At 38.9% G+C, this 26,838-nt stretch overlaps 1 protein-coding gene across 7 annotated transcripts in view; it reads left to right on the top strand.

Moving 5' to 3' along the window:
• The window catches only part of Chd2 (chromodomain helicase DNA binding protein 2), a 125,916-nt gene that overhangs the window by 47,141 nt on the left and 51,937 nt on the right, over positions 1–26,838 (top strand). For 4 of the 7 annotated variants that reach the window (XM_076935902.1, XM_076935889.1, XM_076935886.1 and 1 more), the window contains 14 exons: positions 301–408; positions 2,763–2,903; positions 4,379–4,512; positions 5,701–5,947; positions 6,599–6,699; positions 7,591–7,635; positions 7,802–7,980; positions 9,725–9,849; positions 13,341–13,557; positions 15,498–15,587; positions 16,259–16,449; positions 21,152–21,340; positions 24,865–25,027; positions 25,415–25,567. In XM_076935902.1, the coding sequence (XP_076792017.1) occupies positions 301–408; positions 2,763–2,903; positions 4,379–4,512; positions 5,701–5,947; positions 6,599–6,699; positions 7,591–7,635; positions 7,802–7,980; positions 9,725–9,849; positions 13,341–13,557; positions 15,498–15,587; positions 16,259–16,449; positions 21,152–21,340; positions 24,865–25,027; positions 25,415–25,567 (2,083 nt within the window). The remainder of the gene's footprint in view (positions 1–300; positions 409–2,762; positions 2,904–4,378; positions 4,513–5,700; positions 5,948–6,598; positions 6,700–7,590; positions 7,636–7,801; positions 7,981–9,724; positions 9,850–13,340; positions 13,558–15,497; positions 15,588–16,258; positions 16,450–21,151; positions 21,341–24,864; positions 25,028–25,414; positions 25,568–26,838) is intronic. The other 3 variants (XM_034501482.3, XM_076935883.1, XM_076935897.1) reach the window with 2 other exon arrangements.

Genomic DNA, 26,838 nt, shown 5'->3' with positions numbered 1-26,838 from the left:
AGTGACAGAGTCATAAACAGAATAGAATGGGTGACAGCATTTTTCTTTCCAAAGGTGGCTTGAAAATCATACTCATCATCTCCATTTACATTTGTTATCGGAGTTAAACTAGGGTTAGATGGTATGTCATTCAAAAAGAATAACAAAAACTCAAATTTAACTCAACTATATCTTCTAGTATTGTATCTAAAGTATACACATTCTGTGTTTCGGAAAATGATTTTGGAATTTGTCTTTTGAGATTGTTTAGGTAAAGAATTCTTATAGAAAAAAATTATTTTGTTTTGCTTTTGATCACAGAGAAAAATGGAAACAGGACCCCTCAGAAGACGAACAGGAACAGGGAACCAGTGCAGAGAGTGAGGCAGAACAAAAGAAAGTAAAAGCTAGAAGACCTGTCCCTAGGAGGTACGATGCTTTCCTGCCCAGTCTCTGCTTCCAGCCGAGCTCACTCTGTGTTACACGTGAAAGAGGAAGTCCACTGGAGCCAGAGCCCCAGTCAAGATAGTTTGTCTTGTTCAGGATTTGGATGTCTGCTTTCTTTGTGCCCGCCTGAAACTCCCAAATGTCTAAGTGACTGGGCTACTGAGATCACTTCCCAGTGCATGGATGCAGTTCTGACTGGACATACTTTTTTCTTTTTTATGTATTTATTGTTAGCATATATTAATTATAGAAACTAATGGATTTCATTGCATCATCATAAATGCATATCATGGGCTCTGATCATATTCTCTGATAGTGAGTCTTTGCCTTTTTGCTTTTCCACGGCAGTCTAAGGTGTGCGGTATATGCAACTCTTATCTTCTGGTTGAAAAAATCTCCTTCTTGTTTGTGTGGCCAGGTTACAAATTCTTTTGGGTAGACTAAATCTTTGCTTGTTTTTCTTAAAAAAAAAAAATTATTTATTTAATAAATATACAGTGTTCTGCCTGCAAGTGTGCCTGCAGGCCAGAAGAGGGCACCAAATCTCATTACAGATGGCTGTGCGCCACCATGTGGTTGCTAGAAATTGAACTCAGGACCTCTGGAAGAGCAGCCCCTGCTCTGAACCTCTGAGCCTTCTCTCCAGCCCTCTTTGCTTGCTTTGTTTATTTACTTTTTGGCTTTTTGAGGCAGGGTTTCTCTATTTAGTCTTGGCTGTCCTGGAACTCACTATATAGACCAGGCTGTCACTGAACTCAGGAGCTCCACTTGACTCTGTTTCCTAAGTGTGGGATTCAAGCCTTGCACCACCACTCCTGTCAAGAACTGACTTTAACGTATGAGTATGAAAATACTCTTCTGCCTGGCCAAAAGTATATTTATAGTTTATTATCCTATTTGTATAATGTCCATAACATTAAGCAGACAGTGTTAATTATATAGAGATGGACATAGTCTGAGAAGGCAACAACAGGTTTGGTTATTTTTGATCAAACATGGCAAAACATAAGATGGCAGACTAATCTTACCATGATACTCGAGTAATTCAGAAGTGAAAGTAGCATTCAGACATTGTTTTGAAAAATCAGAAATACAGCTGCTCAGGCAGGATGTGACCTTGAGGCAGTTAAAAATGAGTTGCTGTTACTCACCTTCTCACGGAGGGGCAAATTCTAAAGGCAGCTTTAGCACACTGCCTTAAGTTGTAATTTGGTTTGTTGAGACAAGATACCACTGTGTAGCTCTGGCCTTTTTGGAGCAATCTATATAGATCATGCTAGCCTCAAAGTCAAGACGCCAAGAAAATTCAACTTTGTGTGCCTGGGAACATGTGAGTGTGTTTGGTACATGTGAGTGTGTGTGGAACATGTCTGTGTGGATGTTGATTGGCCAGAGGTCAACTTAGGAGCTATCCTTTTTTGAGGCAAAATCTCTCCCTGGAATCTGGTTCGGTGATTAGTTGAGCACCGCCCCAGCCTAGCCCCAAGTGTCCTCCTGTCACTGCGTTCTGGCGCTGGGATTATAAGTGTATCCCACTGTGCCTGGCTTTTTCTGTAGATTGTGGGAATTGAACTAAGGTCATCATGTCTGTGTGGTAACACTTTACAGACAGAACCATCCTCCAGTCCACCAAATATACCTTCTTTCAGCATTGAGTTGGGTGGGGTCAAATCACACCCAACACCTACTTTTTAAATGGCCTAAAGGCTAATAGTTTTTATGGGTGAACATTTATCAGTTATACTTTTATAATAGTACTAAATTTGAATCCTAATTATGTGAACATTTTCTCCAGAAAAGTCTATTCTTATTAATCATATCACCAAAGCATACTGTGTCTTTGTTTTGCATTTTGTCCATAACAATGTTATGACAATTTGACCAACAAAATCTAAGATATTTCCTCTCTAGCCATTTACAGAAAAATTTGCCAAACCCTCGTTTAGTCCCCCTCCAGGGAAAGCCTTTGTTTTCTTTCCCCTCTGAGTTTAAGCTCTCATGATTGGAGTGTCATGCTGGATCTGTGCCCATTATTTACTGAGTTCTGGATTATGTCTTGGGGTTCGTTAGGTAGGAGAAGCACATCACTGTGATTATACTTTACCTTTCCCCACTTGCTTTTCTAAGAGTATTATGTTGTGGAGGTTGACTTTGAACTCATGATCATGATCACCTCATAAGTTATAAGATTCCAGGTCTGATCCCATGCCTGGCTCCCTTTAGTGAATTATTTGTGTGTGCCCCTGCTCTGGGGGGGATGCCATTATGTAGACTTGAAGTAGTTACCAAGTGACAGAGTAAAAGCTTTGCCATTTCTTTCCCTCTGTTTTTTTTAGAACAGTGCCCAAACCTCAAGTTAAAAAGCAACCTAAGATTCAACGTGGAAAGAGGAAAAAACAAGAGTCTTCAGATGATGATGACGACGACGATGAAGCTCCCAAAAGGCAGACTCGACGAAGAGCTGCTAAAAATGTGAGGTCAGTTGTGCCTTGGAAGTTCTCCATTGATGGTGATGATGCAGATGTTTAGCACTTGGTTCTTTCAAGTTTCAGATGATGTGATCAACAGGTAAGAACATCAGCCTGAGGGTGGCGCACACCTTAGATCTCAGCACTTGGGAGGCAGAGGCAGGTGGATCTCTGTGAGTTTGATGCTAGCCTGGTCTATATAGCTTGTTCCAGAAAGGCCAGAGCTACACAGTGAGACCTTGTCTCAAAAAACCAAAAATAACATAAGCTAAAGCTGCTTTCAGGATCTAGCCATCCTTGGGGAAAAATGGGGTTGAGCCCAGTGGAGAGCGAGAGTAACAACAGCTCATTTCAACTGCCTCAAGGTTATATCCTGTCCTACTGACTATCTTTTTATGTTTGAGGAACAAGGTTTGGATTTTCACTTCTGAATTACTCTTCAGTCTCATTGTATCTTTTGACATTTGGATATAATCATAATATTCAACTTTAGTAACAGGATACGAGGCATTAATTGATGGTGATAAAAGGTATAGCTATATTGAGATTAATTGGTTTGTTTAATCTAGAGAATGTGAAGTACATGTATTCTCAGAGTATATGCATGTTTCTTTAGGCCTACTTAGAAATGGAAAGCTGAGCCCTAGAGATACTAATTACTTGCTCCGTGTTTCCAATTGATAGTTAAATGTAGAATTAGGTTTTTAATGTGCTGGTATTAAGCTTACCTCATTTTCTTACTGTGTTATATCTAGAATTATGTTTTTCTATAATTAGTTTGTTGTGTTGGAGACTAAACCCAGGTCTTGCTTATATGAGGCAAATGTTATTGAGCTACGCCCCCTCGTATTTATTGATCATGTGTTGTAAAGGGTGTTTGTTTGTTTGCTTTCTTTTTATGTTTTTGATGTAGTTCAGACTAGTCTGGAACTATGTCGTCAAGGCTATCCTGAAATTTACTGTGTAGCTTAGACCATTCTCAGGCTGTTTCTCTGACTTCATTTCTGGGATCATCATGGTCAAATACATTTTATATTTATACTTCATAGGCATGACTACAAATTCTCAACTTTTTGGGTTAATTTAAATTAATTTTCTTGTTATTGGGAGAAAAAATTGCATGATTGAAACATTTGATCTTCAGAAATATTTTCCTTTTGTCAGAAATAATAGTGATTTTCCTTTTGTTATGAATTTTCTTTTTTGTCATAATTTACATAATAATTTCTCAATACTAAGTAAAGATTATTTTGTAGTTTCCTGTATCTTGCTTATGCACATAGTGTGAGCTACTCCTGAGTTTATCTGTGGGCATGCATCAGGGCTTGAAATGGGGTGCAAATAGGCATTGAGTCCACTGACTTAAAATCTGGGAATAACTTGTTGGAGTCAAAGTGTACAGTTCCTATTGCAGTGCTACTCTGTAGAGATGATTAGCTCTGAAGGTGCAGTCTCTTACTCATGCACCATTATTTCTCACACAGTTACAAAGAAGATGATGACTTTGAGACTGATTCAGATGATCTCATTGAAATGACTGGAGAAGGAGTTGATGAACAGCAAGATAATAGTGAAACTATTGAAAAGGTCTTAGATTCAAGACTGGGAAAGAAAGGAGGTTTGTGTCTTTGGGGAGTAAATTACTCACTTTGGATTTTTGAGACAGGGTCTCTGGTAGCCTTGGCTGGCCTCTAACTTGATATATAGACAAGGATGACCTTGAACTCCTAATCTTCTTGTCTCTACCTCCCAAGTTCTGGGATTACAGTTGTGAACCACCACTTTCAGTACACGTGGTGCTGGGGAGTTGAATCAGGCCTTGGTGATGCCTGGCAAGCACTGTGCCAACTGGTTGCATCTGTAACCCACAAATTATGTATCTATGTATATTCAAAAATCCAATGTTTTATATATTTTTTAATGTGATAAATTTAGTCCACACTAGTATTTTGAATTGTAGAAATTGTCCTGACTTACTCCAGAGCTAAAGACAGAAGAATGTTTTCAGTGTCTTTTAACTTAATCTAGTTAAATAGTACGTAATGTAGTGATAAAGCACAGGTACTTGCTCAGTAACATAGAGCAAGTCTGTGTTTACTTAGTTGTTTTTGAACCACCTTGTAAAAATACCAGACTCATCACTGACGTATTTGGGTCATAGTGAGTTTTTTTAAAAATTCCATTTGAGATATTTCTTAAGTTGTTCTAAAACATCCTTTTCATAAGGATAGCTAGGAATATAGGTCAGTGCCAGCACCTGCCTAGCTCCAGCCCTCCCACTGTGGAAAGATAAAACCAAGAATAAAGGTCCTTTTTCTGCCTCACCCCTTTTGTTTTTGAAATTCAGTCTTGAATTTATATAGAGTTGACTGGGAACCAGGTACCTTGCCCAACTAACCATGTCCCCAACTTCAGTTTGGTTATTTGAGGGTAAGATAATTAACAGCTATCTTATTGGGAGGATAAGGACAGGGCATTTTGATTTCCTTCTCTATACTTGGAGGAAGAGGTTTGCTTTTTGAGGCAGTCAGGACTAAAAAGGGTGCTGCTGTTTTGTTGTTTGGATAGAGGACTTGTGTGGTACCACCTGCAAGTTTACACATGATTTAAGGTAAATAGTATTATCTTCAGGATATTTGAAAGGACTGAGTCCATCCTGTGTTGTAATTGACTCACTGTAATAAGTGTAATTGTACAATAAGTGAACTGCTTATTATAAAATTTGGTTTATTGAAGAAGAGACTCTTCCTGGCAGTTGCATAATTGGGAATCTTTCATTGCCTGGTTTCTTACATTTTCTTTAAAGCTGACCTGAATCCTTTTGCAGCCACTGGAGCATCTACCACTGTGTATGCTGTTGAAGCTAATGGAGATCCTAGTGGTGACTTTGACACGGAGAGGGAGGAAGGTGAAATCCAATACCTTATCAAGTGGAAGGGCTGGTCTTATATTCACAGCACATGGGAGAGTGAAGAATCCTTACAACAACAGAAAGTGAAGGGCCTAAAAAAACTAGAGAATTTCAAGAAGAAAGAGGACGAGATCAAGCAATGGTATGTTGCCTGCCGCAGATTAAAGTGGTGTGTGGTGTTTCCAGTCGAAGGCAAGGGAGTCTTAACTCTGTGAAGAACACAACTATCTAGGCTTTCAGATTTTGCCTTCATCAGTCTAATCAAGGAGCACTGAGCAGTCTATGGTTCTAAATGGAGATGTCTTCATATATAGCTACTGAAATTCCAGATTTAATAAGACCAGGTAGTTCACTGAACATTTGCTAAATTTTCTTTTTTGAGTATGTTTGATCTTGACAATAAGATTGTGAGTTTCTTTTTTTTACCTGATTTGTAAATGGGCAAGGTGAGGCAAAGAGTAACTGTAAGTGAATCAGTGACTTGAATTTAGATAGACATATTCAGAGCTAATCTCAAGAACATTTTGTTATTTTCTTTGGTTAGGTTGGGGTGACTTATATGTGAAATTTAATAATCTAGAACCCCCTGAATTATGATATGCTTAAAATTATTCTTGTTTTTAATACAATTCACAGAAATGTTTTTGTTGGTTTTTAAACCACAGACCTGTTACCAAAGAGATAGACACATGGACTCATAATTTTATATTTGTACTTAGAACATTTTCTCTCATACATATGTATAGATCTCCACATTCTAACTGACATATGCTGTTTTTGGTTTTCTGTCTAGGTTAGGGAAAGTTTCTCCTGAAGATGTTGAATATTTTAATTGCCAACAGGAGCTGGCATCAGAATTAAATAAACAGTATCAGATAGTAGAAAGAGTAATAGGTAAGTTCATGAAAACTTACTTTAGTCCTATGTAAACTTGGAGAACATAATCTTTGGCTTTAGAATAATATAAAGTTATAAAATGAGTTTTGCAGTTTTACGTTTTGAGGGGAGAGCTAATAATTATTGCTTGTAGGTGTAGGTGTGGGTGTGGGGGATGAGAGAGAGCAATGCCAAGGATGTTGGTTCCAGGGTTTCCTAAGAGAATATGAGTCCCATTCACTGAAATGAAAGGACTAAAGGAAGAACTGATTTTTAGAGTTGGAATCAAATGCTTAGGTTGGTAACTTTGTTGTCATCTAAAAGACAAGCATTATTTGAGGACTGCAACATTTGTTCAGCTGGAATCTCCAGGTCTGAGTATTGTGGTAGAAGTAGGTGATTGACATGACTAGTCTTGGAATTTCGGGGTGGGGCTAGCTGGTTTCAGTGAAATTGTCCGAGGAAATAACTGTTGGCAGAACAGGTCTGATTGAGGTGGCCCCAGGAGAGAATTAGAGGGGTTCTGTGTATATATTCAGTGATTTTTTACTTGAAAGGTAACAGAGTAATAGGATGAGGTCCGGCAGCCAGTGTAGAACAAGCTTCTTTGTGAACACAAGATGAATGAGCACATATTTGCAAGAACATTTTTTAAATTGCTTTTTTATGTGTATGGGTGTTTTGTTCATAAGGAGGCCAGAAGAGAGCTTCAAATCTCCCGGCACTAGAGTAACAGACAGTTGTGAACTTCCGTATGGGTGGGTGCTAGGAATTGAACCTTGGTCTTTTAGGAAAGCAGCTAGTACTCTTAGCCTCTGAGCCATCTCTCTAGCTCCTTGCTTATATAATCTGTTTCTTTGTCTTTTTGGGCATGTTTCTAACTGTCTATCTTATTTTGTGTTTGTTTAGCTGTGAAGACAAGTAAATCTGCACTGGGCCAAACAGATTTTCCAGGTGAGCAGCACGTCTTACTTTTAGTAAATGTTCAAAATGAGCATTTTGTGTTTTGCAGATTATTTACAGTTTTCTCACATGATATTCTTTGGTTATACATTAAAAAAGAAAATCACTTCCTACTTACAATTTGACATTGTTTGATAATTTTTTATTCATGATCTAGCTCACAGTCGGAAGCCAGCGCCTTCAAATGAGCCTGAGTATCTGTGCAAGTGGATGGGGCTTCCCTACTCAGAGTGCAGCTGGGAAGACGAAGCCTTGATTGGAAAGAAATTCCAGAACTGTATCGACAGCTTCCACAGTCGAAACAACTCCAAAACCATTCCGACAAGAGAATGCAAGGTTTGCTGATTGTTGAGTTTTTATTTTTTTTAAATATTTTTATTTATTTATTTTGTTTGTTTTGAGACAGGATCTCTATGATGTTGCTTTGCTATTTGGGAATTCACTATGTACACCAAGTTGTCCTTGAACTCATGGAGATCCATTTATCTCTATATCTCCAGTCCTGGAATTAAAGGCATGCACCACCACCCCCAGCCTACTTTTTTTTTTTTTTTTTTGGAAAGGTGTGGTAACCAAAGGGTCAGTTGGACATATATGTAGAAGCAAAAATACAACAAGAATCAATGGTGATTTAAAAGTTACATTAAATATAAATAATTCCAGCATGGGCTGTTGAATTTGCTCAGAAAGTAGAGTATGTGTGCTTGCATGCACCTCTGGGGTTTGGTTGCTTAGCAACAGACAAACTGAGCATCATTAACATGCCTGTAATCCCAGGGTTCTCGAGATGGAGTCAGAGAAATTCAAGGTCGTCTTGGCCAAGTAATGAGTTCAAGGCCACCCTGGTTTGCACATGACTTGTCTCAAAGGAGAAAGAAAGAAAGTGAAAGGAGAGGATGAGAGGCTGGAGAGGGGGCTCAGAGATTAAGAACACTTACTGTTCTTGGAGAAGACCTGGGTTCAGTTCACAGCACCGAGGTTGTGGTTTACAGCCTATGACTGCTGTTCCCTGAGATTCAGTGCCATCTTCTGACCTGAAGGATCCTGTATGCATGTGGTTTACCTCAGTACACTCAGGCACACACACATGAAGAGATACACAATTTTTTTTTTAAATAAGGATCACTTATATAATGACTTTGCTGGTTTATATAATTTGATACTTTATAATTAGCTATATTGTGAGAAATATTTGAAAGCAGATACTTTAAAACAGAAAGGGAAGATGTCTCTGATTTTAAATTAGAAACAATATACAAGCTTTTTATTGCTAGATTGATTGTACAAATATTTTCTTCTCATTGGAATTTGCTGAGGTCTAGAAATACGCTTGATTCCTTGGACTGTGTCTTAGAGAAGTTGAAGTTCATGTTAATACCATCAAACTCCTTCCTGTCTGTGAAAGCCAGCACTGTGATTGTTGATCATGAATGTGGTGTAGAGCCCATGGTCAGACTGGAACAGAGGTGGGATCCTGCCTTCAGTGGGCATTTGAAGAAGTTTTCTGAGGAAAGCAGCCAGTGCTTACATTTCCTCAGCCCCTGGAAAGTGTAGTGGTGCTTAAGAACATAGGAGAAAGTGCCCAGGGCCCGGGAGTAGGCTCTGTAGGAAAGGATAGGTTTGCAGAAGTCTAAGCTTCGGTTCCCAATGCCCACACAGCGGCTCACGGATCATGACTGTCTAGTCCCAGGGTCCAGTCCCTGGGAACCCGACATTCTCTTCTGACCACCTCAGGTACTAAGCCCACATGTGGTGCACATATATACATTCAGGCAGAACACTCATACACTTAATAAGACTTCCAGAGTGTTACTGTATTGTATAGAAAAGGTGACGTCAAGGTAACTCTGTGTATCACACAGTAGAGGATGAGAAAATTAAGAGCTAATTATTTTTCACGGATTTATATCAGAAAAAGAACAATTTATTTAGAAATATTGATTTCAGGATGAACTCTGGGAACAGAATAGGAAAGGGTGAGGTGGGGCGACAGTTTATACCTGAAATATGGCTAATGTTGTAGTTTAAGGTCAAGGAAAAATGTTCTAAGACTTAAGTTTTGTTCATTTTTGTTTTTCAGGCACTAAAGCAAAGACCACGATTTGTAGCTTTGAAGAAGCAACCATCATACTTAGGAGGAGAGAATCTGGAGCTCCGAGACTATCAACTGGAGGGCCTCAACTGGCTTGCTCACTCCTGGTGCAAGTAGGTAGAAAATATGGTTAGATTTTCTCTGCTATGTTTGGCTTATTATTATCCTAAAAGCTAAGTGTTGGGCCATTTAGGCTTTGGGGATTTAAGTGATTCAAGATAGGCGTGATTCCTGTGTCATTATGTGATGTGTCATGTGAAAGCTTCCTTCATTGCTAACCGCAGATTTAAGAATATGGGTATTTTTCTGCGTGCATGTCGGTGCACCACTTGTGTACCCTGTACTTACAGATGCCAGAAGAGGGCATTGATATCCTGGACTTGCTTGTGAGATGCCTCGTGGGTACTGGGAACTGAGCTCAGGTCCTCAGGAAGAGCAGCCGGTGCTATTAATCATTGAGTGGCTTCTCCAGTCCAACCCCTTCTTTGTGTCTTTATTATATTGAAGCAGATATCTTTACTTCAGAATTAAATTGTAGCTTGAAAAAGTAAAAATACTCAAATTTATTCTCAGGGTTAGGAAGATGGTTTCTAGTTATAAATGTATATATAATAACTCTTTACCAAGTGAGTACCTTCACTACTTGTCTTTTCAGTTGAATGCAGTTTTTTTTTTAAGTGTCAACAATCTTCTTCAGTTATCTTTAGTACAGCAAGAGGCACTTTTCCTCTTAATGTATAGAGTCTGAAGAAAAATAATTTACATTTAGCTTTTAAAAGAGGCCCTTTTGACAGTTATTAATACAAATGTGAAGTAAGACCCCCAAACAAATACTAATTTCACTAATGGTTTACATACAGCAATAATTTATTCTGAAATGTTCATTTAGTTTGAGACACAACTCACGTCTTATTAATAAAAGAGCAGCCATCTCACCTCAAATACCCGAATATACAAAAGTTACAGCATAGCAAAAATTCTACCTACTTTTGATAAAGTCTAGTTCAGTTAAAATAGTTTCATTCAATGCTTTACAGTTACATAAATTTGAGCACAAAATAGTATGTTTTGTTACACTGTAGCTATCTCTCTGCACTGTACACCATGTGATCACAGAATTGTTCATCGTTACTTCTGAAATTGAACCATCACTTTCATTCATGAAGTAAAGCAAAGCAGGCTGGGTAAACATTCATTGGGAACCATATTACTGTGAATTTCACAGCCATATGATTATGTTATTAGATGGATTCATAAGGACTAATTTTTTGGTATTTGTGAATGTAGTATTTAAGACTGAAGAAACGTTAGTGTTGGAATTAGACTAAGAAAAATGATTTTTATTAATGCTACCTATCCCTGCTGTCAAATCTAATGAAATACAGTGGGAGACATGTAGACACAAGTAAACAAAAAGAAAAGTAGATGGAGACTTGGGAAGAAGGGATTGGTTTGGTGGAGCAGGTATGGGAAAAGAGGAAAATGGGGACATTGATAAAAGAATGTTATGGATTATTTTATTTTACTTTGATGTAGTCACTTGATGTAGTTCTGGCTTGCCCTAGGACTCAGTTTGCTCACCAAATTGGCCTTTAACTAAAAGAGATCTGTTTATGATCTTGGCAAATTAAATGCCTTGATTTTTCTAGCTAATATTACTAGCTAATACTATTTCTCGTATTAAATATTTGTAATGCTCTGGTTCACTAGTGAAGCACATATACATGCAAACCAGTTCTTTGGGCACAGAGACTTTTGGATGGAATACAGTTACAGTAGACTGAGTATAGGTGAGAGCCGTAAGGGGTGGCCTGCTTGTGGGTCTCCAGACACAGGAGTAAGAGTAAAACACCTTTAGGTCCGTGTGCCTTAAGTCCCATTTGGTAAGGACTACCAACCAGTCACAGCTCCTGAAGAGAGTCTAGCTGCCAGCACTGGCCTTCCCTTGGCTTTGTCTTGTGCTGCTTCTACTTGTAAGCAGGAATACTGATGTTTGTGTACCTCTGGAGACATGATGCTCAACTACAGTTAAATCCTACAGATGTTTCTAGGTTAAATAGTCAGAAAAGGTGGGAAAGAAGGAGAGACCCATCAAGAGCCTTCCTAAGCTAGGCTGGGCCAAGTCCTCCAAGAGGGACTTAGGCTTTGAAAGAAGGAAGGAGAGTTGGTGTCTACAGGGAAATAGGAGTCCTCTGCCAAGGAGAGCAAGCCACTGGGGGGTTAGGCTGAATAGATGATACTGGGGTTGGGCTATCTACATATTCTCTAGGTTTAGAGGGACCCAGATGAGCTGTGGTACCCAGGAGAAGCACAAAGTCCTAAACAACCAAAAAATGTCAGAGTTGGGAGGGTCCTTGGCAGCCCCACAGTTCTGGTATTGAGGGAAACCCAGAACCTTGGTTAAAGGCAGACACTGTGGCACCATTTTTATTTATTATTATTTTTTTAAAAGTTTGCTTACATTGAATGTGACCTGTGTGTGCTTATATACTTGCATGGCTGACAGGAAGCAATCCTGCTTCCCTACTGCGTGATACTGGAGACTGTCTTTAGGTAGTTAGGCTTTATGATAGCACGTGGCTTTACCCTTTAGCCATCTCACTGGCCTGTAATAGTGGTTACAGACTATATCATACTGGTCTCTAATTTCTTGCCATATAGGTTACTTTCTATTACCCAAATATACTTTTCTAATTGTGGTCATTTTCTTCATTTGTCTTTCTTTTTATATTTGTATATTAAAAAAAAAAAAGAAATGTGGAAATTTAGCTTATTTCCTAATACTGGTCGGTGAACACTTGCGTCAGTCTTTCAATGTTCAGAATCCTCTCTGCTACTAGCTCTTTAAGGCAGAGACAGGAGGATTGCAAATCCCAGATCAACTCAGACTACATAGTGAGAATTTGCTTCATAGAAAGCAAAACAAAAAGTGAAATCCCAAAACAATCCCCTTAGAATCCTACACTCTTTCTTGGTTAGTCTCATTCAGTTGCAGTGAGGGCAGGAATGGTCAACTGTGGCATATTTAAAACAGTTCCTCTTTGCCTAGAATATTCAAGGCCTCGGGCACTGTCTCTAGCATACACACAATACAAAAAAACCATCCTTTTATATCTGCATCAAGCAGGTCTATAAAATAGTACACGTGGCGTTGATCAGAAGTGGAATGCAGTGGAATGGAGAAAGTAATTTGAGCAGAGGCATGGGACAGTTGGTATAGTGTTCAATAGCAGGGCTGATAGTTTACTCCTTTGTATATTGATGACCAGAGGCTACATGCTGTATGCTTCTATGATAAAGCTTGTCTTCTCTGTTAGAGGGATAGCCTAGTGAAGACAATATAATTCAGAGCCTTACACGTAAGATGGGAACTTTACATGTAATCTAAATATTGAATGTACTTACAGATAGATTGCCTGGTCTGTTATTTCCGCCTTCTGCTTTTTTCCATATTTAGGAGGCATGAGTCCCTGAAGACGAGGAGAAATTCATTGAGTGGACAAACTGATGCTTTTCTTTGTGGTTATTGTGAACTGTGTATTTTGTGCACATAGTGTTTTATTCAATATCTAATTACTTTGTTTGTATTGTTTTCTTCCTGCAGAAGTAACAGTGTAATTCTTGCTGATGAAATGGGCCTAGGAAAGACCATCCAGACCATATCGTTTCTCTCCTATCTGTTCCACCAGCACCAGCTCTACGGGCCCTTTCTTATAGTTGTTCCCTTATCCACCCTTACCTCATGGCAGAGAGAGTTTGAGATCTGGGCGCCAGAGATTAATGTCGTGGTTTACATAGGTGACCTGATGAGCAGAAATACGGTGCGTAAAGAAAAAGAGTTGACGTAGTATCTAAGTTAGAAATGTAGTTTGGAGATTGACTCTGTTTTATAGATGCATTGGTAAACTCTTTCAAACACTATACTGTGCTCTCAGTACTCACAGTTTTGTCAGTGAGCAACTCAGATATTCCTTAAAACATTGAACAAGGCGCATGTTCTAAGAGAATAATTGCATGAGCGTCTCTCTTAGCTGGATTACAGTGTTTTTCTTCTTTCCTAGTTTTTCTTCTCTCTGCCCTCCCTTCTCCTCTCCCTCCTAGAGACTTATTATGTAGCTCAGGTAGGCCTCTAACTTATGGCACTCCTCCTGCCTCAGCCTCCTGAGGCTGTGATCACTGGCATCCATTAGAACTAGTTTGATTTTTAAATTTTTGATCCCCTTTCCTTATAAAGGAAAACAGGACATTTCTAGGAGTCTTGTTTGGTACCCAACATTGACTTGAGCATCATGAATTTAGCACACAGTAACACCGTCTTTGTTTAGCAAATGTATTTTTGAGAAATGAATGAGTTTTTGAGTACCTACTGTGTGCTAGTTCTTGTGTTAGGTGCTGTAACCCTCATGATAGTCTTCAGAATCGATAGCAGCAGCTATCTGACATGAAGACAGCTGTCCAGGGGGGTCTATCTAACCCTTGCTTTTAGATGGATTGAGTGGAAGAACTGGAGCCTCAGTTCTCAAGACACAAGTCTGTCTGGTCCTGGAGTTTTACTCTTGTGCCATTCTGTTTTAACATGGGTTTTGGAGATTGCTTGTAGTCAGAGCCAGCCTCCGGGAATCTTCAACATTGTGGATAAATGCTGCAAACATATTTTCATAGATTCAAACTTGTTTTTATTAAATGTTGTATTAAAACTGTCTGACTTGGTTAGGGTTGTAGCTCAGTGATTGATTCTAGCATGCTTGCGGCCCTGCTTTTGAATTGCCAGCTCTGCAAGCAAAACAAAACAAATAATATCTGAATTACAAATTGTATTAGATTTCATGACCTAATTTTAACTTGTAAGACTGTAGGACCATTAATTTGTTAGTTATTAAAGGAGAAAGCAAACCAGTCTTGCTATGTGGCAGGCACCCAGTACTCCCCTTTGGCCTCTGGTGGCAGTCACCTGCAAGTGCTCATTGCCGTCCTTTCTGCCCCTAAGTCACAAGCCATAAGAACTGTCAGGAGCTATCGTGCTCCCTTAGGTTTTTGATCACGTTTCATCATGGATTCATTCATTTTCCAGTTTCTTTACATTCCTCACTATTTTCTACTTATATCAAAGTTATATTTTTTACTCTGTGAAATAAATTTGTTTTTCTTAGGGGATATAGCTGTTTATTACGATTAATGAAATTTCTGGCCAAGCTATTGATTACAATTTGTTAGTTCTTAATAAATATCACCATATGCAAAGAATAATGGAAATTTCATTTTCCTAAGAACTTTCCAAGAGTCTGGAAAAGCCATACGTTATTTAGTTCAAGTCCCTAAAGGTTTGTTTGTTTGTTTGTTTGTTTGTTTTTTCTTCTGAGACAAACTTTCTGTATTTTAAGAAACTCATAGAAATCTTCCTACCTCTGCCTCCTAAGTGCTGGGAATAAAGGTTTGTGCCTGAACACTTTAATTTAAATTTAATTTAAAGTCCCCAACTGTAATTGCTGGTAAATTCTGCACACTTAGTCAGATCTTTGTAGGAGGGCTTGGTTTATTTGAAATGATAATAAAGTTTTTTCTGCTCAGTGTTCTGTAGTTTGACTCTGACTCTCGTGTTGTAGCTTGGGTTACATTAAGTCTTCTTAGAGTGTGTAGACTGTTCATTCAGTTATCATGAGACTTATTTGTTGTTTCTATTGCATCTGTTACAAGACTTGTTTTGTTTCAAAAACATGGAAATAGAAATTGTGTCTTAATTATTGCTTTTCTCTTCTTGTAGATAAGGGAATATGAATGGATTCATTCTCAAACTAAAAGGCTGAAGTTCAATGCACTTATAACAACATATGAGATCCTCTTAAAAGATAAGGTGTGTAATTAGTAATAAAGGTTAAGTCTTGCCCATGTGTATCCTGTTAAATAGTGGGGGCTATGCTCCCCACTTGTCATGTTACTCTTGCATTGTTTAAAAGGGGGAAGCAAACAATCAAACTTCAAATACTAAAATTGTGAAGACAAACCTCACAGTTATGGGAGCTCAGGGTGCCTTACTTAGTCCGGTTGAATTAAGCAGGATGCAAGAGGAAAGGGTATCAGCTGCACCAAGGTACTCTATAGTAATTGGAGAGTTATTTCTAAAGTTACTAAGTGGTAAATGCTTCTATTCTATGTTTAGTTTGGTGGTCTTGTCTTTCCTGTGTTGCAAGATTGGGGTGGCAAAATACACAAGAGAAGAGTCTTGTGAAGACAAAGTAATGTTGAGTTTTGTTTCTGTTTTTCTTTTAGTATACCAGTTCAGCCTCTTGACGGGGCTTGTAGTTGTGGATTGTAGAAGACATTCACTTATAGTTTTAGATGAGCTTGAATTTGGCCATTGATAGAACGAGCAGAAGAGTCCTAATATGTATTAAATCTCTGAAGAATAAATGTGTCTACTTGTGTGTCTTTGTAATGGAATTTGTACAGAAATTATTTAGATGTGTAAGCACTTCTGGGTGCCCTTCTGACCTGGTGGCTCATCTGTTCTGTTTTTCACTTTAGACCGTGCTGGGCAGTATTAACTGGGCCTTCCTGGGAGTAGATGAAGCCCATCGGTTGAAGAATGATGACTCTTTATTGTATAAAACTCTGATTGATTTCAAGTCCAACCATAGGCTACTGATCACGGGCACCCCTCTTCAGAATTCCCTCAAGGAGCTTTGGTCCTTGCTGCACTTTATTATGCCGGAGAAGTAAGCTCCTTCCTGTTTGTTTCAAAAGGTGCTAGTGTCTGATATGCCAGATTTTCCCCCACCCACCCTTTTTTTTTTGTACTTTTGAGAAAGGGTCTTACTATGTAGTTTTGGTTGTCCTGCAACTATGTAGACCAGGCTGGCATCAATTTTAGAGAGATCTGCCTTTGCCTCTCAAATCCTAGCATTAAAGGCTGTACCATCAGGTCTGGAAACTTTCTGATGTTCTTAATAGACTTAGTAAAACTGATAGCATGGGGAATGAAAAGCACTCATCTGTGGCAGAAGCAGCTGTGTTAAAATCTTGTATAAGAAAGGGATAGAAGCTAAAGAAATATGCCTGTTAAGGAAGATTTATGTAGTTGCCCACCACGAGTTTGAATTAGTTAAAGCATTTGGGAAAATAATGATTAAGACTTGAGAGACAGGTAGGTGGTGATGCTTCTTGCAATCATCCCAGCACTTGGGAAGTTAAGGCATGGGGATCAGGAAGGAATTCCATGCCAGCTATTGAGTGGGAGCCCATTGTCAGCTCCATGTAACTCTCGGCCTCAAAAAACATAAATCAAAAAAAGCCTCAAAGCCACACGAATGACTTGTATGAGGTACGTAGTCTGACGTGTCTAAAATGCAGTCTATGGTGATAGAAGTGTAAAGTTTGGTCCTTACTCAAGCCAAGTTGCCCCTGACAGTACTTTGGTTTATTAGATAAATTATATAGGACAGATAATTAATATATATATAAACACACACACACATACATACGTACATACATATATACATATACACACACATTCATTTGGCAGACTTAAAATTGTCTAGTGTGACTCAGTGACAACTTAGGACAAAGTCTAAATTCATTTGTCTAGTTTGGAAGATTGTAGTGAGCCGATCCTGGGTCATACCGACTCATACTACTTGTTCATTACTCATTATGGATCAGCTGTCCTGGCCATCTTCCTGTCTCTTTTTACATGCGGAAGCATTCCTACTCTGTTAACCTGGAATGTCCTTTCTCCTTGTTTTTACATGGCACCCACCTCTTTTCTTATCTTCCCTCCAACCCCCTTTCTGCTTTGCTGCATATCACTGAATTAGGCTTGTGGAAATACCAGGGATCTTGCTTGCCTCATTCCTTGGTGGTTCACATCACCTGGCATAGTCACTGACACACAGTAACCAATTTAATTTCTAATTGTAAAATTGAAATAATTGTATAATGTTCCAGATTTTTTTTTTGTTATAACAACTAAGGGGGTTAAACATCTTCTTGTTTTCTCTTTGGCTATTTGAGCTTCTTTAGTGAAATATTTATTCAAATCTTTTGCTGTTAGGAAAATTAGACTGAGCCAGGCAGACCCACACTTTTGATCCCAGCTCTCAGGAGGCGAAGGAAGGCAAATCTTTGAGCTAGGCCAGCCTAGTCTACAGATCGAGTTCTAGGACAGCCAAGGTTACACAGAGAAATCCTGTCTCAAAAAAGAAAGAAAAAAATTAGATTGGGGCTAGAGAGCTGGCTCATTGGTTAAGAGCACTTGCTGTTCTTACAGGGGACGTAGGTTCAGTTCCTAAACAGTGCATGGTGGCTCAGAACTGTTTGTACTTCCCAGCTCTAGGGAACATGAAATCCTTTTTTAGCTCTGCAAGCACTGCATGTACTTGGTGCATTAACATACATACTGGCAAACATGTATACATATAGAGTTAAGTAGAATTTTAACAGCACCACTTCAGCTCTTAAAAATTGAATTGTTGGGGCTGGAGAGATAGCTCAGCAATTAAAAGCACTGTCTAGTCTTCCAGAGGTCCTGAGTTCAATTAACTGCAACCACATGGTGGTTCACAACCATCTGTAATGGGATCTGGTGCCCTCTTCTGGTGTGTCCGAAGAGAGTGACAGTGTACTCACATACATTAAATTTTTTTTTTTTTTTTTTTGAGTTGAACTGTTAATTTCTGTAAAACACTCCTGGATGCAATTTCTCTGCTGGCCTGTGACTGACTTTTCTTTTTATTTTTTATAACATCTTTTGAAGAAACAGATTTTAACTTTTAAATATAATTTATCAAGTTACTTTTGTGTGCTATGTCTAAAACAGATAGGTCTAATCATGGGCTAAGAAGACATTGTTTTATAAATTTTAGCTGTCACATTAGATGTATATTTTATTTTGCCACGCTGAGTGCATGAAGGGTGAGGACCTTGATTCAGTTTTATTTTTCCTTACAGAGCAGTTTGGAAAGTTGCTACAGCATCATCTGTTGAAGGCAGCATCTTCTCTTGTAACTCTGGCCTGCCCTGCCCTGCCCTGCTGCAAACACTTGTGCTTACATCCTGTGCAGCTCTGTCTTTAGTTCTGCTTCCTTCTAGTGTTTAACATGGAGAATATAGGACACAGTGTCATTCTACCTCAGAACATTTTGTTTACTCAGGCTTTAATTTCTCTTTCAAGATCAGCTCATTAACTTTTAGGGGAGAGCCTTCTGGACTTTTGTTTGGATTGTGTTGAATCTTATGTATCGGTTAAGGGAGAGTTGTTAATCTAATAATAACTGTGCCTACTATTCCATGCTCAAGGAAGGTTTTTTCTTTTGATTTAGCTGTGAAATTTTTCTTAGTAGTGTTTAGTGGTTTCATTGTCAACAAATCTTAAACTATTTTTGTTAAATTTATTTTTTAAATCTTGGTTGCAGTTTTGGACGTTTTGTTGTTTTGGTAAGATGCTGAGGATAAAACCCAGGACTGTGTGTGTGCATGAGTGTGTGAGTGTGTGTGTTGACTAGGTGGGTCAGTGCTCTCTGCTGAGCTAATTGCACACCCTGAGCCCTCTTACACTGCTCTTTTCGTCTCATTTAGACTGTACTAGAGTCTAGAGCTCCAGTTAGAGAGAACTGGAGCTGAGCATAGAGACAGAGTCTGTCTAGTGCTGCCATTGACCGTAAAGCTATAGGTAGAGTTTAGAGCTACAGTCAAGTATAGGGCTACAGAGTCTAGAGCAGTGGCTTGAGACCCCTTTGGGGGTTGGACCACCCTTTCACAAGGGTTGCCTAAGACACACAGATTTACATTACCATTGACAACAGTAGCAAGATTACAGTTGGGAAGTAGCAATGGAAATAACTTTTTGGTTGGATATCAGCACATCATGAGGTGTGTATAAAGAGTCAAGAACTGGTCTAAGTACAGAGTACAGAGCTATAGTTGGGCTGTAGAGCCCCAGCTAGAACCTAGAGCTACACGTAGGGAGCGGAGGCACAGTTGACGGTTACATAGTTTTGATACTCATATTTATAATCTTGTTCCTGTAACTTTTCCTTTGTTACCAGTTTCCTTTGTATTTTTACTTAGAGGACCATATTTCTGCAAGTACAGACTTTTAAATGTCTTCTTATGTGAATGCTTTTATATCTTGTTTAACTTAAACTGTAGAATGTTGTTGAATAGAGTTGGTGGGAGTGAAATGTTAGGTACAGTTTTCTTTTCCTTTTTGTTTATGTTGAGTCAGTTTCTTAGATATAATATGGTCAAGCCCCTTCCTGTCATTTAGCTACTTAGTCCTATTTGCCCTTCACTGCCTAGTATTCATACTTTTCCTGTACTATTTAATTCCTCTTCTAGTTAATGTCATTATTTTAAAATTATTTTTTCATGGATTTTCTAGACTTTGTGTATTTTAGCCTAATCTTTAGGTTAATGCTGACTTACTTAAATTTTCCTTAGGCTGTAAACTTAGGACACAGTAGTAGAATTGTTGGTTGACAAAGAATTGTCTTTTAAGGAAACTTTAAAAAGAGACTTCAAAAGAGAATGTTGTTCCTTCCTTTCCTCCCCTTTCTTCCCTCTGGCTCTTTTTTTTCCCTTTCTCACTACAGTATTCTCTGGGAGAGAGTCCTCCTGCACCCTCCATTCAGTGCTGTCTCATAGTGCTGGCCTCTCATCTTTGGCAGTGTTAATGTTTTGGGTTATTCTGAATACCCCTCACCCCCAACTCGAGCTGCCCTGGGCCATGTGTCTTGTAGGATGTCTAACAGCATTCTTGGAGTTTACCCACTACAGGCCAGTTGTCACAACTAAAAATGTCTCTAGATATTGCCAGTGTCTTCCTTAGATATGGAGGAGTAACCACAGACTGAGCAGCACTGTTTAATTCCTGGCTGATGTCCTTTCATAGTGTCCTTTCTTTTCACTTCTGTACCATCTCTCCAGCCCAGTGTGTCCTTTCTCATTGCTGTTCTTTTTCCCTCATCAGTTCACTAGATCCATTTTTGCTTCCCCAGAGATTACAGTCACTAGCGGCCACATTAGTTACTTTACACAATTTCCAACTGAACCTGACAAAAGCAGCTTCAGGGAGGGTTTCTTTTGGCTTATAGTTCTAGTACACAGCCCATCTTGGCTGGGAAGACATGGCGGTGGGAGCAGGAAGCAGCTGGTCATACCATGCTAGCAGGAAACAGGCAGAGATGGGTGCTTGTGCTCAGCTGGCTTTCTCTCGTCAGGTAGCAGGTGCCTGCTGCTGAGCCTCTTGTCCCTTTTAGAATTTTAGAATTATATTTTGTTTATTCCCTCTGTTTTATTGAAGATTCAGTGTTGGGCAGATTTTGCCTTTCCTGGCAGGAAAGAGATTTTTTTGAGATTTATTTTCCTACCCCTAGGTCAGTTCTTCCCTGTGTGTAACTAACATAACAATTTCCTCTGTAGGTTTGAGTTCTGGGAAGATTTTGAAGAAGACCATGGAAAAGGGAGAGAGAATGGCTACCAGAGTCTTCATAAGGTACTAGAGCCTTTTCTTCTTCGAAGAGTCAAAAAAGATGTGGAGAAATCCCTTCCTGCCAAGGTGGAGCAGATTCTCAGGGTGGAGATGTCAGCCCTTCAGAAACAGTATTATAAGTAAGTTCCTGCCGAGAGGCAGAGGATTCTCAAGTAATAACTGCCTTTCTGAAAGTAAAACCTCAACATAGGTTTTGGTTTCTTTTCTCTTTTCTTCTCTTCTCTTTTCTCTTTTCTTTTTTTTTCATTTCTTTTCTTTTCTTTTCTTTTCTTTCTTCTTCTGTTCCCTCCCCTCCCCTCCCTTCCCCTCCCTTCCTCTCTTTTCTTTTTTAAAAAAAAAATAAGCCTAGAACCTTTGTAACTCTTGTTAAGTACTTTCTGTTCTTTGAGACAGGCTCTCTGTGTACCTCTGCCTGGCCTCGGCTTGCTAGAGACCACTCATCTTGGTCTGTAAACTCAATACAGATTTAAGTTGAAATTCATATTCAATCAGAAGAAAAGGTCTTCCTTCCTTTCTGTCTATTTTTTTTCCCCCTAGACAGGGTTTCTATGTGTGGTACTGACTGTCCTGGAACTTGCTTTGTAAACCAGTCTGGCATCAAATTCATAGAGATTCATCTGCTTCTACCTCTGGATTGTTGGGATTAAAGGCATGTGCCATCACTGCCCAGCTGGGAAGTTTTTCTTTTCATTTGAGTAAGAGAGAGTTTACATAGTTCTTTCAGTTGTCTAGATGATCTGAAGTTTGTCAGTCAAAACTTTTTTTCAGGTTTATTTATTTTATGTTGTATATATATATCAGAGTTTTGCCTGCATGCATTTATGTGTATCACATGCATGCCTGTTGTCTGCAGAAATTAGAAGAGGGAATTAGATCTCCTGGAACTGGAGTTAAGGATGGTTGTTGAGTGCTGTGAGCCAAACATAGGTCATCTGCAAGATGAGCAAATCCGAGCCAACTCTGTAGCCCATAATTTTTAGTGCTAATATTCTTACACTGATCAATTAAGCTAAACATTTTTTTTGTGCTTTCTATTCATTAGATCTTCCTTGAGTTGTGTCTCTCTCTCTCTCTCTGTGTGTGTGTGTGTGTGTGTGTGTGTGTGTGTTAGACATTCCTATAACTACTAGAAGAAATGAAGATGAATGGAACATATCCCTTCCAGAAGCCTTGTATGGCTAGAAACAAGTCATATTACACAGTCATGTAAGACAGGCATGTGCAAGGAGAGGTGAGGAGATGCTGTACTCACCTCTGGGACAGAGTGAGCACCCCTTCCTTTCTAGTGCTCCAGGTGGCACGGACAAGTCATGGATTTTGGTTTACTGTATTGTACAGAAATTAGAAAATAGTGAGTCTGTCTGGCATAGACGGCAGCATCAAATTTGCTTGTTATGGGCACTCACATTTAATTTTCATGAATAGCATACATTTGTGTATGTGTATATGCGTGTATCTGGATATCAAACCAGAGCCTCACATGTGCTGGACAGACACTTACTGCTGTACTATGTGTAGCCCATTTGTCTTTTAGAGTTTCAAATATAAACAAAATTAGTATGGTAACTTAGCTTCAGGCCTTTATTAGTTCACCCATATCTTTTCTTGTATTTCTGTTTTAGTGCATGTATCTGAAAGAGACTTCTTTTACTTAAAATAATTTTTTTCTTATGCATTCATGTTTTGTCTCATATATGTCTTAGTGAAATTGTTGGATCCCCTGAAACTACAGTCACAGGCAGTTATGAACTGTCTTGTCGGTGCTGGGAATTGAATCCTGGTCTTTTGGAAGAACAGCCACTGCTCTTAACCTCTGAGCCATCTGTTCAGCCCAAGAAAGACTGCTTATTCTTCAAAACTTTGGCCTGTTATCATGCCTAAAAGTAGTTGATAATTTCTTAACAGTTTAATAATGTCCACGGAATATTTATATTCCTCAGTTGGAACATATATATACACAATCATACACAGAGACACCTATGATATTTTGTTTGATTCAGGGTCAACATAGCTTTTTATTTCATATAATTTGTTGTATGGCTCTTTCATGTATTTGTTAAACAAATGCTTGACTTTGTAAATGTCTGTCTTTTTAAGATGGAGAGTCTTGTATGGAGCACAAGTTGGGTTCAAACTGATGCTCCTTTGTACCTCAGTTTCCCTAGTGCTGTACGTTTCAGTACATTCTGACTTTGTAAATTGTGTATGTGTACGTGTTTCTATATTCATTAATACACATGTATACTTCATACATATTTTTAGTGCCTCTGCATTTGACTAGGTTCTGCATAAGGTCTGGTGTGGAATTTTTCATTTGCAGCATCATGTTCATCCTTAAAATGCTTTGAAGTTTGGAATTCAGAGTTCTGGCTTAGGAATGTTATCCTTATTATAGTCAATAGCTGCTTTACTCTCTAAATGATAGAGTGCTCCATATTCATGTTACCCTTTTTCCTCTCTCAAACCGGAGTCAACCAGTCACTTAAGGAATTTTACCTGCTAGTTTACTGGGGGATGGTACTTGGAGATTGCACACTTGTGGTCTAGGGTTCTCTTTATGGATAAAATTTCAATGAATTCTTTACAACTAAATAGTACCATATTTTTCCCTTTGTGGGTTTGGCTAGTTTTCGGATCTCCTTCCTTCTTCTTCAGCATCCTAATTGCTGGTGTTACAGGCATGCTGTTTCTGTCTGTCTTCCACTTCTCTCCTCAACCCTTTGACAGGATCTCACTGTATAGTCTCTCCTTTGGCCTGACCTTGATACTCCTGTAGACTCAGCCTCCCAAGTGCTAGGATAAAGGACATGATCACAGTTGTGCACCATCCAGGTACCCTTATCTGGGAGTACTGACTATTTCATTTGAAGGTGGATAGGTAGTGTATTTATCCTAGTCTCTTGTCACTTGGACTTTTTTAGAGGATTTTTCAAATCCTCTTCATAATTTGGTTTCATAAATGATAATACAGTTAACATTTTGAGATACATTTCTAAAACTGTGATTATTAAGAGAAATGTAAAGATATACTGTTACTCAAATAAAAGTACTTTCAACAGTTTGGAATTTATTACTGAGGCACATATATAAATATACCATATTATATGTGTATTCTATCATTCCAAGGTTTTATATAAAAGAATATTTAATGTTATTTAGCATTTTACAGTAGAAACACCCCTTTACAATCAGTTATAATGAATACATATAATGAATATATATATTCATATATGCCTGTGTTGACTGTGAACTGACTCTTGCCTCAGCTGAGCGCTAGGGTTACAGGTGTGCACTACCATGTGCTCTTACAGTCTACTTAGCTTAGTCAGCAGTAGTCTTACTGTTAAATGACTTACTCCCAGTTTTAAAAATTATAATAGTCCTTTAGTGATAATTCCTTATGTTCACACACACACACACACACACGTGTATATATATGAGTGTGTCTGTAGCCTTTTAGATTACCTGTGATGAGTGAGGTTGATGTACCTGGTTCATTCATTGAACTTTTCACTTCTGCCTGGAGATGTGAAGGATCATGTTTAGGTGACAGGAGATAGAAAGTAGAAAATCTGTGTTTTTGCTTTTATTCCCTATAGCACTGTAAACTCTGCTAACTTGAATTAATGTTTTCCATTTGCAGATGGATCCTGACTAGGAATTACAAGGCTCTTGCCAAAGGAACAAGAGGCAGCACATCTGGCTTCCTTAATATTGTGATGGAGCTGAAAAAGTGCTGCAACCACTGTTACCTGATCAAAGCTCCCGAGGATAGCGAAAGGGAGACCGGCCAGGAGGTCCTTCAGGTGCGCAGCTCCTCTTGCTTGTACTCGTCTCTCTGATGGGAGTCAGGTCTGTTTTAGAGTTTTACTTTAAGTAGAAGTATTCCTTCTCTTCCTTGAATACTCTTGAAGAAGTGTCAAAGGAAGCTTTCAAAAACACAAGAGAAGCCAGATGTCAGTAGTGGTGTGGAATTGAGGGAGTCCTTGGATATGACAGGGATATTTGGGGATGTGCTGGAGACAGAAGGGACTTATGTTTGAGAACAGCGTATTCAAGGTTCACGTGGTCCTTGTTTCCAAATGAACAAAAATGATGAGTAACAATGTTGGAAGCATATTTAAGCATGGGTACCATGCTTAAAGAATACTATGTTTGAACATAATGAGTTGAGATGTCTTCTGAATCTTCAGTCCCTAATTAGGAGCAGTGGGAAGCTGATTCTGTTAGACAAACTGTTGACCAGACTCCGAGACCGGGGAAACAGAGTCCTTATCTTCTCTCAGATGGTGAGGATGTTGGATATCCTGGCTGAGTACCTGACTATAAAACACTACCCTTTCCAGGTAAGATGGCTCAGTGAATCTCTTCCTACCACATGTTTGACATTAAGGCTCAGGTTTTCTTCTTGCCTTTACACTGATGATAATGAACATGTGAAGGTCATAATTTAAAAACAAACAAACAAACAAACAAACATGTTGTTGTTCTGTGTTTTGGTTTTTTGAGACAGGATCTCACTGTGTAGCCCTGGCTGCTCTGGAATTTACTATGTAGGCCAGGATGGCCTTGAACTCCCATACTCGCCTATGTCTTCCAAGTTTTGGAATTAAAGGCATGTGCCAGTCTGCCTGGCAACACTTTATTTATTATTGGAGAGAATGGATGAGGACACATGCGCAGGTGTTTGTGCGTCACGGTTCCCAATGGAGATGATAACAACTATGAAGAGTTGTTTCTCTCTTTCCACCATGGGGTCTGAGCTCTAGCTCAGGTCCTGAGGCTTCTTACCTGCTGAGCATACACATCTAGTACAATTAGCACTAAAGACAAGGTAATAGGAAAGATTAGCAACAAGAAAAATTGGCATAAGAAAAGTATCTGTGGGCTGGAGCTCAGCTGTTAAGGGCTAGGCTCACAACCAAAAATATAAGAAAAGTATCTGTGCTACCTGTCTGTTGTTTAAGTAGATTGGAGTAAGTGTGAACCTGATATAGAATCTCAGATTCTAAGAAGAAAAGAGGCAGTGTTTTATCTTAACCCTGTAGAGTGTGATCTAAATTTGAGGCTGGGAGCTAAGCAGGAGTTCTTGAAGCAAGTGGTAGTCTCAGCAGAGTTGGCTCAATGCTTCTGCCCAGTGGACTCTTACAGGAGGGGTTTCTTACTTCAGATACTGCGGTGAAGCTACCTTTGCAAATGCCTTTGGCTCCAGTTTCTGTAGATTGATTGTAATGCCATAGCTCTCACCTATATACTTGTTGTTGGTTAAGTTGCTCTCATGGCCTTGCAGGGATATAGGTCTTTGCAGACACTGCTTGAATCAGCTTGACCTTTTATAAAATCAGTGTTTCATCTTAAGGGACGATTTTAAGGGATAAAATGTGAAAATAGTTCTACGTGCTGAGAAATGGATTTTATGTACAAAATTCCATATTTGCTTTGTATATATTAAATATTTTCAGTATGCTGACTGTCTTATACTTCAAAGTAACTAGTAAGAAATTGTATGCACAACTCAGTGTCTGAGGCTTGAGTTGATAGAGTTTTATTATTTGAATAGTTTATAGTGACTTCAGAATGTAAAATTAAGAAAAAGCTGGCATATATGGTCAATTAA

The sequence above is a fragment of the Arvicanthis niloticus genome, chromosome 1 (assembly GCF_011762505.2).
Source record: "Arvicanthis niloticus isolate mArvNil1 chromosome 1, mArvNil1.pat.X, whole genome shotgun sequence".
Lineage (NCBI taxonomy): Eukaryota > Metazoa > Chordata > Mammalia > Rodentia > Muridae > Arvicanthis > Arvicanthis niloticus.
This window is presented reverse-complemented; position numbering and strand designations above follow the sequence as displayed.